The sequence below is a fragment of the Cupressus sempervirens genome, chromosome 5, assembly GCF_028749045.1.
Source record: "Cupressus sempervirens isolate cs-2001-9-10 chromosome 5, ASM2874904v1, whole genome shotgun sequence".
NCBI classification, from domain to species: domain Eukaryota; kingdom Viridiplantae; phylum Streptophyta; class Pinopsida; order Cupressales; family Cupressaceae; genus Cupressus; species Cupressus sempervirens.
This window is the reverse complement of record NC_143122.1, coordinates 453,373,580-453,392,474: the sequence shown is the minus strand read 5'-3', so window position 1 is coordinate 453,392,474 and position 18,895 is coordinate 453,373,580. Positions and strand designations below refer to the sequence as shown.

Here is an 18,895-nt window from a genome sequence, read left to right as displayed (position 1 = left end):
AGAAATGCTTATACATATGAATCCCCAAAGGAGGAGTTTATAATGCAAAACTAGGTGAAAGTAAGCCCATATATAAACTCCCTCTTAAGTTCAAGCATCTCCAAGGTGGATTCAATCCAAGTATGCAAGTTCTCAATTTATCCATGACTATATTTAACTTTTTAAGTCAAACCAAATTGAAGTAACTGGGGTCGATGACACTTAATGTGATTTACTCCCTCAGTGAAGAGTTTACAAATTTCCTATCTGCTCCCTCTGAAGTTTAGGTTTAACTACTTTTGGTAGGACTCCCTCTCAATGTGTACATTGTAAGGTCCCCTCCCGTTATCTAGCCAAAGTTTACAAATAACTTCTCAAGGGGTTACGAGTCATTATCAAACTATGAGAATTTTTTGTTTATGTCACTTAGTCCAGATTTATCTCAGAATTAATGGTTTAACCAATTTAATTCTTTAACTCATACTCAGAAATAAATATAATGTAATATCCCTATTGAAATTCAACCTTAAACAGAAAAATATTCTGCTATGTTTAGAATGCACCTGGAAATGTTTGAATGCTTTTGGAAATGATTCCCATTGACATTTGGCAACTTCCTCTATGCACCTCTGCACACCTTTTGTTCATTCATTTGCGCATAATGTTGAAGGCCTGCAATGACCTTTCCAATCTTCACCAGCGTTCTGGTCACCACTTTTGATCAATGTACCTTCTACTGCTATTGCTTAGAGTTTCTCCTCTATTTTTTAATTTCCAATGCTCTTATCGAACAACAATTTTCTATAAAATAATTATTTCGTTTCAGAAAATAAAAAATAAAAATTGCTATTTTCTGGAGCTGCAGCTGCATCTTTCCGCTGTTGTGCATCCAAATTCTCTACTATGATCACTAGGCATTGCATTGAAATTCTCTGTTGCATTCCTTAAGCATCCCAATCCAAATTGAATATTAGCGTTGCTCTCTTCCCTGCTCGGATCTACGTGCCAATTGGTCTCACCATTAGTCGACCTTCCTTCATATAACCATTCTCTCTATGTCTTTTCCCATCGGTAGTTCCCCGTGGGAGCGTAGCATATATTCAACTATCCTTTCGTATATTAGTGGGTCGAATTTGGATGAATAGACCGTGATCTTCCGTAGGCGGCAGTTAATGGTATGTCCATATAATTCTTCCCACCAATCCATGATTAGCCTTGACATGTCCCCTCTTTTGCTTAGGAAACAACCCGTCACTATGGTCTGCACTGTCAAAAAAATCCAATCCAATCTTTCCTTCAACGTCTTCAACCATTATTTGTACTAATAATCTTACGAAAGATAGATGTAGATTCTTATATTGCATTTATCGACCATGCTCATAGCAAGGCAATATCCCCTGAGGCTTCTGCAATACATTATACATCCACCATCATGCTGAAATGATTATGGAAATTCATTACAAGTGTCGATATCAGAAGTTGTTTCAACAAGTTGAACAACAATTGTTTTTAACACATTTTCATGGTGATTTCTTCTCAAACATGATAATATAGCTGTTACTGTGTGAATCGGCTACTTTAGCCTCAACTGACATTCTTCATGTGAGGTTTTCCTTAAGATTGTGCCAGAATTTCCCTGCAATTCGGCAGAAGATTAGTGTTGCTCCCTTGCATCTCATGGCAAGTAAAGTCTCAACTACATGTGCCGCCAAATTTTAGTGAAGACAAGGCATCCCCCAACCGAGTCACAATGAATCTCTTCTAATCCTCCCAACATGACAAACTATTTGATTCTGCCCATGAATCTGAATGGATCTACCTTCAAGCAATTAAGCTTCCAACAAAAGATTCCGCACTGATACAATGTTCGTTTTTCAGATTTTAGGGCAGAGAAGAGATATAGTGTAATTGTGGTGAATAATTACTTGCACATTATGTTTTTGGTGTGTTTTTCATTCACCACCCAACACATATTATATATATATATATATATATATGAGATGAAGAGTTGCGTCTTCCAAAAGACATGACACTACAAATGGGGCCAATTAAGCTTTCCGACTTGATTGAATTATCATATAATAAAATAATATATATCATACTATTATTATTATATTGTCATTAAATATGTGGCCACTCTTGGCTTACTTTCGCATATTTAATTATTTATTGTTGATCTTTGTCATAAAGGCCACAAACATTAACACTTCAATCTGTCCATATATCCCAATTCCAATAAGGGTTTGACATCATTAGAGGCTTGCCGTGAACACAAATTTTCAAGTGTATGGATGCCGCCATCCCCATAAAATTTTAATTATCATTTTAAATATAAGTAACGATATAGGAGCTACCACTAAAAAGTATGGAAGCACAATAATAATTGCTTTTGATTCTACTACCACTTCTTCAAGCTTCTATGGATCATTGGTATTTCTATCTGACATTCACAGCCTCATATATGATTCCACCACTATCCTTCTCTCACTTGAACCAAAGTGAACCAAAACTTTGTAATTTCTTGGAGCATTTACGGGCTTCTCCAACACATTTGCAATTTTAAACAACCTTCCTAATTCAATCCTTCTTCATATTATATGGAATTAGTGGTGATCAAACATTATGTAATTATCATCCACTATGGATCCCTTTTGGAGGAATCCACATAGGAGTACTCATTGCAAGGAAAAGTAATGTGATTTACGTGTCACCTTCCACTTTTGATGTTTATGTCACCATTAATACTTTAAACTTATTCTTGTGCTTATAATAGTGAATTGACTGCCAAGAGGGTCACCCTTTAAATATATTATTTTTCCTTTGGTGACTATGCATCATATGTCCAACTAAGGTGACGTGGGTATGCTTCTATTTTGTTTCTAAACTCCTTTGACTCCCACTAGTGTGTTGGTATCCACGATTTCTAAATAGTCTATAACAATATTTATATTCTTCCTTATTTCTCCAATTGTAGACTGGATGCAATTTCATGCCTCTATATTATTACACTTGTAATGGAAAATTCATTCTTTACTTCACGAGATGTCCGGAGTGTATTGATTTTGGACTGCTCCATCTTCAATCCTCACTTTCTACTGGCGACTTATTTTGGGAATTCCATCTATCTCTCTTGCTTGTTACCTATGTATATGGCCTCCACCAAATATTTTAATCGACTCAAAGTTAATCAATGTTCCCTTGCTGCATATTATGTATGGAAATCATTGCTTCAAAAATCTCTATTATAATGTTGATAAGAATATTATGTTATATCCCACGTTTGCTATATATTATTTCTTAGATTATTCGTTCAAATCAATATCTTAAGAGTTGTATGCTAGCTGTAGGGATATAAACTCCTCAAGTTTGATTTTCTTCTCCATGACTACTTCAACATTGCTTTAGCTATTTGAGAGAATATCATTTCCTTGGAAGAGGAGATATCATTAATTTGTCACGATATTATGCCTTGCCATCATTCGTGGTAATGCTTTTACCATTGATATTACTCTAATGGTTATTGTACAACTAGTATGCCTTTATCTGTTCGCATGATATATGAATACCATCTATAAATTCTTCTCTTTTCCTGTGTGCCTCTACTGATTGGATCAATACTGAGTTTATAAGAATAGATGGACCAAATCAATGCATATTTGTTCCAATCAAATATTTCCTAGATTCTTAATTTTATGTCTCTTCTCCTTCCAATCACATGGCTTCTGCACCATACATTGAGGTGACATGGCCTGAGAAACTTCTTTTAATGTGGTCATTTCTTATCTTTGTCAAGATCTCTTTATTCCTCTTTGCTCGGAAGAGGGCTCTATGTTGTTGCTTCAAAAATTTATCCATGGTGTTCTGTATCTCCCCTTCTTCATCTTTACCATTTGTTTGATCTGGATCTTGAATTGTGCTTGCTGGAGTTATCTCTTTTTAAATCTCTGATTTCTGTAGACCAATAACTATTCCTTTTTACATTTACAGCCTTGCTCTGATACCATGTTAAGTAACATGGATCGTTTCTGCAAATGTAATTATATTTCCATTGTTATAGATATGTTCCAAATGCATATCCAATCTCTTATAAATATAAGAGTAGGAGACATGTCTCATGAAGAGGACATGTCTCTATGATTAATCATTATTAGTTAATATATATTAACAATATAAATCTTAATATAACATATGTATTATATATAATATATTTGTATAATATATAATATATATTTATAATATTATATATAGTGTAATATAATTATAATTATTATATATATATATATATAAACATTGCATCTTAAGATTAAATCAATCCAACTGTAGCTATAATCTTAACAATACTAAGATGTGACATTGATGACTGAACAAAAGTAAAGGGAAAGATAAGTCAACATGATAAACAATTTTGGAAGTCATCAATAAGAACCAGCAATCATTAAACACTGACTACAACTAAAAAAACAATAAATTGTAAGACAACTATGCTCATAGTTCTTATGAATGGGTGTGTGTAGTCAAAGAGAATCGGTATCAGCTCAAGAGACATGATAGCTAATAGAATTATATAAGTATTGATTAGTTCTTCATCAAATGGTGCAAACTCCTAAAGACATGAGACATGTCTCATGTGAGAACTTTTCCATCATAAACAAAGATATAAAAGGTTATTCACATGGATCCCTTAATTTGGATCTGCTTAGAATGAGCACTAGCTTTATTGGCAAATATGGTTGCAGGCATCTAAATATACATCAGAGACAGCACCATTATCGTTGCAAGAACATAGATTCATATCAGAAATAGAAACATATTGCCATAAGCAATATTATCATCATGTGCATTGGATACATTCAAAGACTGAAATAAGAAATAGCCATTTCATCACTATATGCGATATTAGGAACATTTGCAAGTTTGTAAAGTTAGATCAGAAATAGTGGTCATCGCTACCAGTACCAACAATAGGAAGATAATATAGCACAATCTCCGTTGTCAAATCAGAGAAGGCTAATATCTTTAGATATGAATATTAAGATCAAATGGTGCAGACTTCTAAAGACATCAGCCATGTCTCATGTGAAACAACTTTTCCATCATAAAAAAAGAGATAAAAAGTTATTCACATAGATCCCTTAAATCATTGACTTTTATTTATTCTAATTCATCCTATTTGGATCTGCTCAGATCAAGCACTTCCTTTATTGGCAAATCCGGTTGCAGCCATCTAAATATACATCAGAGACAGCAACATAGATTCATATCAGAAATAGAAACATATCGCTATAAGCAATATTATCATCATCTACATTGGATATATTCAAAGACTAGAAAAAGGAAATAGCAAGTATATCGCTATATGCGATATTAGGAACATTTGCAAGTTCATAAAGTTGGATCAGAAATAGCAGTCATTGCTAGAGCTATACAAAGATGATGTAGCACACCCTCCATTGTCAAATCAGAGAAGGCTAATAGCTTTAGCCATGAATAGTAAGATCAACTTGCATAATTAATATCGGTCATATCAGGTATAGCAGTGATCAATATCCTATCTACACACTATTCTTTGAATAATGTTATCATTATCCATCCATCTTATCAATTGCATAAATTTTGGCATTCATATGTAGTTATTCATAGTCATAATTGAAGACATGAAGAAAATAAGTCTCTTGCAAATTGAGTTTGCAAGGTAATTGCTCCGGTTCCTATTTCCTAAGCTAGCCAAAAAAGAGACATTACACTCAAGCTTGATTCCTATACTCTGGGACTCTGAACAATTCAACCATAAGAACTTGTAATTTTAGTTGACTCAAGAATATGCCATATCACATTTAGTGTAATTTTGCAGTGTGGTACATTTGATAAAGTAATAGCATCCACGTCAAGATTATAAGGAAAAACCCCTTGGGATGATACAAAAACATTTCTCAACGACCCAAGAATTTTAACCTTCGTGTATTAAACTGTCCCTTGGAAGTTTGGATCTTATTTCATCCAAAGCTAGGGAATCTCCTCTTTCTACATCCACATTAGTACCATAACGAAAGATTGCATAAATTTTGGCATTCATATGTAGTTATTCATAGTCATAATTGAAGACATGAAGAAAATAAGTCTCTTACAAATTGAGTTTGCAAGGTAATTGCTCCGGTTCCTATTTCCTAAGCTAGCCAAAAAAGAGACATTACACTCAAGCTTGATTCCTATACTCTGGGACTCTGAACAATTCAACCATAAGAACTTGTAATTTTAGTTGACTCAAGAATATGCCATATCACATTTAGTGTAATTTTGCAGTGTGGTACATTTGATAAAGTAATAGCATCCACGTCAAGATTATAAGGAAAAACCCCTTGGGATGATACAAAAACATTTCTCAACGACCCAAGAATTTTAACCTTCGTGTATTAAACTGTCCCTTGGAAGTTTGGATCTTATTTCATCCAAAGCTAGGGAATCTCCTCTTTCTACATCCACATTAGTAACATAACGAAAGGTAGTCCTACCCCTACATACATAATCTTCATAAGAGGGATTTTCTCAAATGGGTTTCATTCTATCTTGCATTAGAATCTCATCTTCATTCTTGACCTTTTCTCTTCTATCGGTATCTATTAATATCTCATGCTTGGATCAACCATGTAAGGTTTTCCAACAAAATTTTGACCATTATTTTATATTCCCTTCATGAGTATAGAGTTATAATTACTTTTAGATTGTGTGATAGAAGCAACAATGAGTACTCAAGTTACAAGTAAATAGTTAATTATAGAAACTCACCAATGACAACCAACAAACTAAGGCCCATATTCTAACCTGAAGCCAAAATCCAAGTAGCCCTGCTTCTTTACAGTGTTTACTCTATTTTAGGGAAACAGCATGCTTATCTTGTTAGTCTATGTATATGCATCTTCTTTTATTACTAGGGTCATATACATTAGGAGTTATCAACTACCTATGAAAAACAGTGCCTCATTGATCACATCAATACCTCAAACAAATATATTCATGTTCAAAATATTGATATGAGTGAGATCCATCAGAGCCCTGGACAATATGCTGTATAATCAAATACACAACATGGTGGCAATTAAAAATTGAAAACAAAAAAGCACAAAAGTAGGGAAGCAGAGTCACATATTCATTTTTACCACCAACTGAAAGTCGGGCAACTTATCAACAATATTTTGAGGTACAAGATCCTATAGCACTAAGAAGCTTTAGAAAAAGAAACAAGGAAGAGAATCATAATAACAGAAACATTCTAATAACTTATTTTGAGCTAAAGAAAAACATATTTTAAGTAGCAGCTTACAGTGCAATTCGTAAAATTTGATGCTTCTACCTTCGCAGAATCCTTTACTGAACCACGACCTCTAATGTACACCCTGCAATCTGTTGTTGCTTCTACCCGCTTGAGTGAATTGCCCCTAGGCCCCAGGAGACGTCCCACAAAATTAAACTGAAATCATCCAACCAAAGATGTCAAAATACAATTAGAATAGAATGAGAAGAGAATGTTACAATGATATTTTAAAAAGAAAATAATTTGACATTAAAAGTCATACATTGGGATAACTATCAACTGGGATGTCTAAACGCATAACTTTCTTGATAACAGATGTAAAAGACATGCCAGGTGCTCCATGCCAACCCATTGAAGATGCCTGTGACATACCTAATCTCTGCCAAATTGACAGACGTGACAAAAAATATCAGAGAATGTTATAATAATTTACAGAAGCATTTCAATGTGAACTTCTATAGGAACTAGCATTTTTTATTTTTTTATTTTCCTCACTTCTAAATACAATTTATTTCAGAATCAAATTTACCACAAAGCCAACCACTTCACCATATAGCCAAGCACCTGCTTCATATCAATCACAATATTTCTGCAAGCTAAAAAAGAAAGGTCTATTATAAAATTCGAAAGAAGAATTTTTCTTAACACCGCAGCAGATTTCAAGAAGACTGTGGACCTCTCTTTTGAGTGGTCATTTCCTTTTTGTATTGGTTTATCTCCAGAATAATATTCAGCCCCTTACTTTATTGCAGGGGGGCATTAATCCTCCTTGCTTTTGTGCAGCAGCCTCTGGATGATACAAGACCATTGATAAATTCGACGGCTGAATTATAACAGACATGAAGAGAAAGTTCCGGTATCTTACAGGAACCCTTTTTATGTTTTGCTTAGTTCACTAGATATCTCCTTTATATCTCGTCCATTATGGTTCAGATATTTCTTATGCCTGTACTTATATCAGCTACTCATCAAACAAGGGTGCGGGAACTCCTTCAGAAGCCTACATGATATACTTTTAGATAATATCATTTGAAAGATCTTGAATAGCTGACAAGTTGTGTGGTTCAACAGTGGCCTCAATAAATTGGAAACAGTGCTTGTTCCCTATGGTCATAGCAAGATCTATTTGCTTTCAAAATGATGTCAAGGTCAATGTTGCATGATTTTACTTTCTTTTTGTCAAAAACCTTGCCTGTTTCGGAGGTAGAAATTGTTAAGTTTGTATACTCTCTGTTTGTTTGCAAGGCCAGGTACAACCAATGCTGAATGGTATCAAAATTAAAGATCTACCCAAACTTCTGCTGATCAACTTGATGCTTCAAATATGACCATTAGATCCCACTATCGATGAGTTTGCAATTAAATATTGAAAAGTCTAGTAAAAGACAACAAGGTTAGGATCCATCTTAGTCACTTAAAAGTAAATCAAACTTCAAGAACTATCAGATAATGCCAAAGTCAGCATATAACATAGCACTCATTTGTTGTACTTTGGAAGATTGCCATATGAAATGACGATCTTTCATAAGACAGAAGATACTGTGACTAAGTAGCTGAAAATATTTTAGTTGGTAGTCATATTTGCTAACTCACATGGTGTTGATTTTCCTTTCGCTAATTTGGTCTCTCAAAGGTTGTTATCAGAAAATAGTCCTCAATTTTGTCAATGAAGTAGATATAAGTTACTGTTTTATCAAAAGCTTGTACAGGAGACAGCCCATATTTATATCTAAAATTATTTCAACAGTTCTTTGTAATGATCCCATCATACACACGATCAAATAGAGGATCAATCAGCATACAGATCATATCTGATAAAGGGAGATAATATAAGCATCCAATTGATTTGGATCTATTATCCCTGCATAGTAAGGATCATATCTCTTCCTTCCTTGAAATGATTTATGCTCCCCTTTGAGCAGCACGTGTTAATTCTGTAACTTCGATCTCATACTGATCTGATTCTACAGATCGTACAGATCTGAGAATGCATGAAATCCCTTTCTAAGTAAAGCCTATAAGTAATTGTCTTCTCCTTAATAGGTATTGGTGTCTCCTTTGGGCAACATAGTTAAGGATTAACTAAATCATCTTGGTTAGTTTGATGTATTAACATATGTCTCCTTGTAAAGTCGCCGATTTTAAAGAGATAAATTAAAGCCGACTTTGGAAGGGACATGTCCTTTCTAAGGACATGACCCTTGGTTACTATATTTAATAGGGTATGAATGTGGATAAAGGACACACAAGAAATTCTAAGTCTGCTCCTTTAGCATTTATTGCCTCTTACGAATTATAGCAGATATAAATATACAGTTGCAGAATTATACATCAGTTAAAGGATACTGTCTATACCAGTCAGTGTTGATAAAGACCATCTACAGCAAAGTACAAAGGCTTCATATCAGATTTGGTTGTTCAAAATTTGAAGAAACTTTATAGCATGGTCCATCCCAATGGAGGTTGTGTTATATGCTTGTCTATTTTTTCTAACGATGTCTGTACTCTGCAAGATTTATCTCAAGAAACTTCAAATTTTCAACATCACTTGCCTTAGTGGGGGCTAAACCACCAATCAATATTGCAGGTGTTGCACTATCATACGCCTATCCAGCACAATGCTACACGTTTCGACAACGATCTTAAGTCACCCTATCACATGCCTATCTAGCTTAATGCTATGAGTGTCGACACATTGTGTCTAAGTCGCCCTATCACATGCCTATCTAGCATTTTCTACACATGTCGGAACACCATCAAAGCCTCCTTATTACATGCCTATCTAGTTTTCGCTACACATTTCGGAGCACTATCAACATTGCCCTATCATATGACTTGGCATAACACAACTTGCCAACCATATCAACATACCTACCAATGATCTCTGTCACAGGTGTCTTAGGTCCAGCACAATGATGAACAAGGAATTCCTATCTGGGGACAACTGCACATGACAAAATTCTTGTAGATAAGTCAGCTAAGACCTCCTTACTTTAGCTTCGCTCTCCTCCAATGGATGATAAGCTTGCTAAAGTGAGGACAAAATGTAATGATATAAAATTTACACCCCCGTGTAAAGGCAATTTTTGCACTTTGTCCTCCTTACCACAAGACACAAATTTCGTCACCCTCATTCACCTCGGTTACCATGCCAACTTGCCATCTAGCTCGGATCCACACAAGGGAATCTTAACATTCTTGTCGCGGTTTGCTAGTGCCCACAAATCTGTAGATGTGCAGAGAGTCATTTGAGCATTACAAAACTGCCACCCCATGTTTGTAACGCCCAAAATTATGGGATTACTATGTAGAATCCATCCAGGGCTTTGAAAAGGGTCTAATTTGCATGCATTTGACCTTCTTGGTCATTCACTCAAACTCTCGAGCTTTTGTACTTGCATTCAACAGCTTTTTGAGTCTTTTGCACATCTTTAACACTACCATTTTTGCATCCATCCACACCATTTATGTTGCAAGTCTTCTATTGTCAAGGTTTCGAAGCTATCACAGTTGGCTCCACAACTCACATTCAAGCAATTTTCTTGCATTTAAGGAGTTCCTCTCTCCATTATTTTGTGTTCTTCGAGTATATATCTTCTTCTTCAAATTTCTATTTTATGTTATTGTTATTATCTCTTCTATTCGGTTATCTATCATTGATCATATCATGTCTATTGGTCGTCCATGGAGGTGGAAACCCCAAAGCATGAGTTTGACTGATGCAAGCCTCTCAAACAGCCCAACAATTTTCCCTGGTTTGTGTACGTGTAGGTTTTCTGCATTGCTAGTTCAAGGGTTTGGAGGATTCACTTGGAACACATTCTCAACCTCTTCATTTTGTTTGTTATAATAAATAACTTGCACATCTTTGCTCGGTTAAAATATACTTAATATTTTTAATACATCTATCAAGCATCTTTTGCATAGGTCTGTTATTACTCATCCATATTTGCATAGGTCTGTTATTACTCATTTCTTTTCATCTTTATTCTTTGTATTTCGTACTCATATTGTCTGAGATGCTAGCGTGCCCAGCCAGTGTCCATCAGTTGCATTGTCGTGATAACAAACAAAGATTAATCATGGAAGGTAGCAATTTACAATTAAAAAATGACTTGCATAATACACTAATCCATATCGTAAAGAGATACGATTAGTACAACAAACCGATTTATTTATACCTTGAAGAGATACAATTTGGAAGAAATGCCCATTCAACAATCAAGAGATGCAATCCCTTCAATACTGCAAGGTACAGAAGGAGATCAAACTCATTCTATCCAAAATCATTGGATTACTTATTTTATTTATATCCCTAATTTTTTATCAAAAAATGAAAATCGTGAAAAAAATCCCAATCCATTACTTTTGCGGTACAAGATCACAGACCTGAGTTTCTCTAGAAATGGAGAAATGGCAAACCCCACAAGTAGAAAATTATCATAATTGAATTGGATTCCTGCTTCTATGTTCAATGTTGAGGTGGAATTGTAATACATGGGTCAACTACTTTGATGTCAGTGATTCTAAATAGTCCAAATGATGCTAAGAAAATCTAGAAAATCTAAGTTCTCAAAAGGTCCACCTCAAGAACTAAAGGGAGTTAAAAGAGTTGTCCTTCATGGAGTATAGATCACCAATGTGGAAAGGACAGAAAAAGTTTGGAATTGAAATACACTGTTGGAATGGGGATTACATGGCAGTATCAATTTTTAGGTCATCACTCCCTGACTGTATTTTAGAATTCAAAATATTTTATATGCACTGGACAGCTTAAATCGTGTACTAGCATTGATTGTTCCAAGGAAACCAAAAGATCTATTCGGTAAAGGGAAAACTGCATTCCAAGGAGTACCAAAAACCTAAAAAATAAATTACACGGAAAATATTGAAAGTTTATACTTTTGGGAAATTTTCAGAAAAATATCCAGAATTGCCAGTTAAATGTCCCAAAATTCTCAGATCACTGCAGGGTAGCAATTAATGATGATGTAGCCACCCATGTCAATGGCACACTTGTTGGACTACAGGACTGTCATGAGCAATCCCACAACTCCTACCACAGTACTGATAGTTCTTCATTTAAATTTTCAAACTGCTAAATTCATGATTATTTATCAGTTTGTTCCATGTGACAGATATGCTTCAGATTTTCTCTACAGTGTTTGCATGGAAAGTAGCAAATGAGTCACAACTCCAATCAAGTTTATCCAACCTTGCATTGACATTTATTAGGTAGTTGAATAGTCCTGACAATTATATATATCATACTACAAAATAGGAAATGGCTACTACTTCCACACACGAGCCTTGATATTGCAGGACTCCTCTCAAAATCTAGATAATCATAAAAAGGTGTCTAACAAAGTATACTGGATGGTACCAAAACAGATAAGGTAGAAAATTTTTTACCTCAGACTGGAGACCTCCCCAGCCCCCCAAATCCATTCCTGTGCCATTTGAAATAAGACTTCCTGATGCTAAAGGACTGCCATGTTCTAGTCTGTCGTTGCCCCCAAAACTCTGGTTCGAAACCACACCAGAGGCCTGTAGAATTTCTGTCACAAAGCAAATTTGCTATAGTATAAGCAAGAAAGATTCCTTAGCTAAAGATCACACATTACATAGTACAGTAAGACACTTTAACAAAACCTTTTTCAAAACCTCATCAGTATATCTTTAAGAAATGTTTATACTAGATTCATGATAAAACTATGGTCATACTTGCCAGATCAAACTAGTCATGCATAAAAAATACTTTTAAAAGAGACAAGAGTGTCAATGAACTCCTCTTGTGTTGTTTATATAGGTTGTAAGAATATCAAAAACTCAAGAAAAAATCCAATGCTAAAGTTCAAAGCAAGATGCATTGCCAATCACTTGATCTAAAAAATAAATCAAAGGGAGATTTAATACACACAAACATGAACATGCAATCATACAACATTAGCTACACATGATATAGTAAAATATTTGTGAATATGAACTTTCGTATTCCATAATTATATACTATCAAAATTAAAATCTCTCAATGTTACATCCCAATTTTTGACCTAATTTGAAATATAACCGTTGAGGTTCACATGAAGTCAGTTGGCAATTAATTTGTTATAATCTAGCGAAATGGTAAGATAGTTAGTGGTTATGATTTCAAGTGAAGATAACATGTTAGTTGATCATTAATCACGAATTCATGGAATTAAAAAGATGGTTAACCATCATAATTATTTATAATTAAATAATTTATTGTGATAATATAATTTAACTGTGGAGAATTTCCTTGTAGGAAGCATGTTGAAGGGGTGGAAGCATTGTTAGAAAAGAATTAGGCAAGCGCATCACCATCACTAAGCATATGGGTTGAGAACCTAGCAACTCGAAAACAGGATACATCTATGGGACCCACATGAGCCATTAAGAAAACAATATAATAAAAAACATAAAATAATTTTAATTATTTATCATGCTTACCTTCAAAGATTGTTTATTAAATTTTATCTTATCATTATTATAAACCCTTAAATACGAACACATATATATAAAAATGAAGTGACACCAATAAATTATAATTTAATAATCTAATGATGTCATTTCACCAATATATACACGTGAACGTATATAATAGCATATAATAATAATAAAATAAAAATTAAACTTTTCACCTCCTTATTCGTTTTCCCTCTTTATTTCTTTCTTTTATATTTTGAATTTGAGTTGCATTCGAATGGCCTTTTTGATAACCGAAGGTAGCCGAAGAGCCAAGGCCGGCCATTTTATAGAATACCATTGATCGTATTTGGAACAACTCTTTTTCTTTCAGCATTGCCTCTACCTTAACGTCCATCTACTACTATGTCTTAGTAAGCCGAGTGATATTCTCATAACGATATGGGTTCAGATTCCCTTTTCCTCCATCAATGGGTACAGAGCAAGGATACAATGGGTGATTATTAATTCCAGCCGCAAGAGGAAGAAAATATGTTGCTACAAGTCACGTGATTCTTGCTATGTCCAATCCGATGCTTGTATGATCTTTCTTTAATTTCTTTTCTCAATGTTATACCAGAAGTCAGTGCTCTGCTTTGTACGGTTACCTTTAATGATGTTAATGTTGTTGTCGGATTTAAATACTGGTTTGAACGGAATGTGTAATATAAAGAAAAACATAGCTTTCATCCTTAGTCGGAACTTCATAGGGACTAATATCATGTCTCCTGATTTACTACCAAATAACCATGAGATTGTCTCAGAGATGGATATCTAAGATGGAAAACAATAATGAAATCCATTAGTCTATAACCTTGTCTGTATTATCACTGTTTCTTTTACACAATTTGCAGAGATGTAAACAATGTCATGAAGCTCAAACACTGAGGAATTCATCGGCAAAGAAGCCTTGAATGGTGAAGAGGTGTAAAATAAATATAATGATCATAACCTTTCTGGCCACAGTTGTGATAAGCATACCAATCAGCGAACTCTATGCATAGACTAGTTTGCAGCAAGTTTCAGCATTTAACATGATGATATCTAGTTTGATATCTTGTTGAATTACAAATTAAACTTCTTTAATTCAGCCCTGTGCATGGCAAGAGAAACCAAACAAAACATAGTATGGATCCATAATCATAATGCTGAAGGATATTAGAATTAAACCATCAAATTCTAGAAATCTTTAAAGAACATAATCATGTAATCACAGATTGTGAAATGCCAAATGCATGTAATCCTCTTGTATAATTAACAGAATCGGTTGTCCTGAGAATTCTGAACACCTGGGACTCACCCGGTTGTGTAATCGAGAAAATGGGTGATGAGGTGAGAGCTAGGAATCTGCAATAACATGAAACAATAATCAGTTATGACATATCAATGTTTATCATTTTAATATGAATTATTTAATAGCTCATGCATGATTCCATTCAATGTAATCTCCTACTGCCAAGTCATATGGTATGTTACATACCAGGATGCCCAGTGGATGGCAAGATGATCCCTGCCAATTCCGGGTAGGGAGGGCCTCTCTCGTTGGAGATCGTGCGGGGATAAGATTTGGTCCAAGGTTGGGTGGTTAAGCCCTTGACAATGTTTCTCCTCTCCATAAGTTGCCGCATGTGTGTCGAACAAAGATAAGCTATGCATCCAATCGTTTTATTGGAATAGGTATCTTTACTTTTATGATGTATATGCAAGATGAAGGTAAGAATAATTGAGTTATATCATCATTATAGTTATTTTTACAATTAGTTGCGAAAGATAGATTTATCTGATAAATTGATATATTAAACTTCCATTCATATATCTCCTAATCTTGAGTTCCTGCAACAGTTAAGTAATTGAAAGGAAAGGAATCAGAAGCCCTAATTGATTCAATGGTAACTGGAACCCTAAATGATACAGAGGTATCAAAAGCCCTAATTGATTCAGTGGTAACTGGAACCCTAAATGATACAACGATATCAAAAGCCCTAATTAAATCAGTGATCTCGGAAGCCCTAATTGAATTAGTGGTATTGGAAGCCCTATTTGAATCAGTGGTATTGGAAGCCCTGTTTGAATCAGTGGTATCACAAGCCCTAAGTGATACCGAGATAACTGAAAGCCCTAAATGAACCAATGGTAAACGATGCCCTAATTGATACAATGGTATGTGATGCCTTAATCTTAAATATAGTGGTATTTAATCATAATCATCATTTGATTTTGAGATAGTGGTTTGTAGATGGTTGTCGTCATGTGATATTTTTATAGTGGTATTTGTGGTCTAACCCGGGTGGTGATAGAAGCATTCCTAGTTTTGATTACGATCTCAAATTTCATGGTATGTAGTTTTTAACTTTTATAATAATTTTCATTGATGATGTTTTAAGTTAAGAAATTTTGTTTAACTGATTTTAACCGTCATTCCCTTTCATATGAACAAAACTGATTTAACTGACTTCCTAAGAAGACGAAGTGATAATTGTATTTCTTGAGTATGTTGGTTGTTAATTTAGACCCGAGAAATCGGGATGTTACACACAGCCAAGACTGAATTTCTACTTTGGAGATCCACAAATCTTTTCATGCTCTAAACCATTAGTTATTGTTTTAAAAATATATTGTACATGACTTCTTAGAAATGTATTTCAACAACTTCCTGGTGAACATATTATTATGTTACACTTAATGTTTGAGCAATGTAGAACATTTTACATTGCATTGAATTTTAACTAATGTAGAATTTTCATTCCAATCAATGTTCTATTAGGGAATGTCGTGCTATTAGCAAATTTCCGTTGATCGAGCTAAGTTGCTTCTATTTTAGATTCATCAATGTCCACTCCAGCATTTTGAGGTAAATTTTTGTTTAGAACATAGGATGTCACAAAATTTCACTCCGAATAAAACTGTTATAATAGGCATGCCAATGGAGGAGATGTCAAAAAAGGATCATGATTTCATATTTAAGAAGAGTTTTGAAGTCTACTAAGTTTTTGTTAAGGTGCAACTTGCAACTATGCCTATATTGCTTCCCTAGATTTGAAGAAATTGTTTCATGTGCATGTCGATAGATCTGATATTGCTATTTGAGTAAATATTATCTCCTGAGATTGCTATTTGAGTGAATATTATCTCAAATGACAGGAAAAAATTCAACCATCCAATATGTTTTACTAGACATAATTGTACGATGCTAATAATAATTTGTCTACCAATGGAAATAAAGCATTGACCATTGTGCACATACATCAAATTACTGAAGCTGTTTGTTAGCAACTCTCTTCAAGATCTACATAGATCAATTCAGGCAAAAAAGAAAAAGGATTTGTTGATGTTAGTTTTGTGCCACTACATAACATATAGCGATTGAATACTTGATATGGTATATCAAACACTCAATTCCTCTCTTGAAAAGTATATACTCATGAAGAACATGAGAAAAACTCCAAGGTTCCTTACACCTGTGGATACTAACTCAGTTATATTAATGTGATTTATTGGTAAATCACGTAGGCGGGCTTACGTTGTTCTTTCAAGGATGTCGAACTTTTGTTGTGACGGTGATGAAATCTTGGCTTTGCAATGTATACTAGTGCCAAATGATGTTGATGGTGATGATGAAGGGTGTGTGTTCAAATGACTTATGCCTTCCTAACTTTCTTCTTGATTGAACTCCAACTACTACACTACTTGCTGCCTTACTCCTACTCCTATGAATGGAAAGATTATCAGATGGATGGGGATCAAATATGACGAAAGCTTACCAGCGGCTCTACCTCCATAGATGCAATGATTCAAGGGAAAAAAGACTAGATTACCAAACAAGGCTTCCTAAAAAGCCGCTAGGATGCTAGTGGCCTAATTTATAGATCCCTGTCAAACATCCACTAATATCACCATACAACTATCCATCTTATTCTTACTCTTAACAACTTTCTTGAAATAAAATCTACTTTAACAACTTCAATGAAATTTATTGGAAGTAGAAACCATGCAATAACAACAAGTGTCCCTAATCACCATGCAAGTCACAACAATGATAAAAAGAAGCAATTTTGGTATTATCTTAAGCAACAATTTTCTTCAACCCTTTACAAATGAGAGCAAATGGCCTTATATAAAGGCTGAAATTACAACCAACAGTAGAGATTAAGAGGCAAAATCAACAATTCAGATCAAATCCCAGAAGCCCTAATTAGGGTTGCCACCCCATCGACCAATGAGAAGATGCCACCTCATCAATGGACCAATGAAAAAAAGGAAAAGTGGCAACCAATGAGAAGGCACCAAAATGGTATCCAATCAGAATCAGAACCTATCCTACCCAAGAAGAAGGAGAAATTGCCACTTGGGCTTACATCAAATGATCTTCTACCCTTTTCTTTCATCTTCTTAGCCAAGGCAATGAACTTGGCTAGCTTGTTGTTAATTTCCTTCATGGGAGGGCAAGGCGTGTACTTCATCTTGAGCTCAGCTGAATTCATCATGTTGCTCGCTGCTTGCAATGTCTTCTCATGATCCTTCTCATATTCTTTCGCATATCCAATAAAGGCAATGAGGGAGGCAAGGGTGCCCAAATGTTTCTTCTTGATGGCAACCTTCCCCAACTCATCTAATCTTGATCCAAATTCTATCTCATTGACGTTCTCCTCTTTGATATCTTCAAAATCAAGTGCAGCCCCAACATCACTCATCATGGTTGAAATGGAAGTGTCAACGCCTAGGCTGTGTTGTGTAATCTCATTTTGTATTTATTCAAGTATCCTCAATCTAATAGTCAAGGCAACAAACCAAGACTCCACCGTACTCATTCCTCCTTCATCTACCAACTTGGTTCTCTCCAAATATCTCTCAGGTAGCTCGATAAATGCATGCAGCCTAGGAATGGCTAAGTCCTTGACTAGAAGGAAATCCTTCCACTCCCCTTCAAATGCTCTGAATTTGTTTCTAATAGCCACCAATGACTTGAATGTCGAGATAAAGTAAGGCAAGAAATTTCACCCATCTTGAATTATATCATTGATCCAATATTTGATTTCGTGCAGCTGAGCCAATATCTCTTCTATGTTGCTTCCGTTGTCTTGCGAAAGGGCTGCCTGATGCAACTGTTGGATAGACTGGCAA

General features: G+C 34.8%; 1 protein-coding gene across 6 annotated transcripts in view; it reads right to left on the bottom strand.

Moving 5' to 3' along the window:
- The window catches only part of LOC149556733 (RNA-binding KH domain-containing protein), a 108,723-nt gene that overhangs the window by 63,464 nt on the left and 26,364 nt on the right, over window positions 1–18,895 (bottom strand). For 4 of the 6 annotated variants that reach the window (XM_089831234.1, XM_089831233.1, XM_089831231.1 and 1 more), the window contains exons 3-5: window positions 12,701–12,846; window positions 7,551–7,667; window positions 7,298–7,444 (exon numbers count right to left, since the gene is read on the bottom strand). In XM_089831234.1, the coding sequence (XP_089687360.1) occupies window positions 7,298–7,444; window positions 7,551–7,667; window positions 12,701–12,846 (410 nt within the window). The remainder of the gene's footprint in view (window positions 1–7,297; window positions 7,445–7,550; window positions 7,668–12,700; window positions 12,847–18,895) is intronic. The other 2 variants (XM_089831236.1, XM_089831235.1) reach the window with 1 other exon arrangement.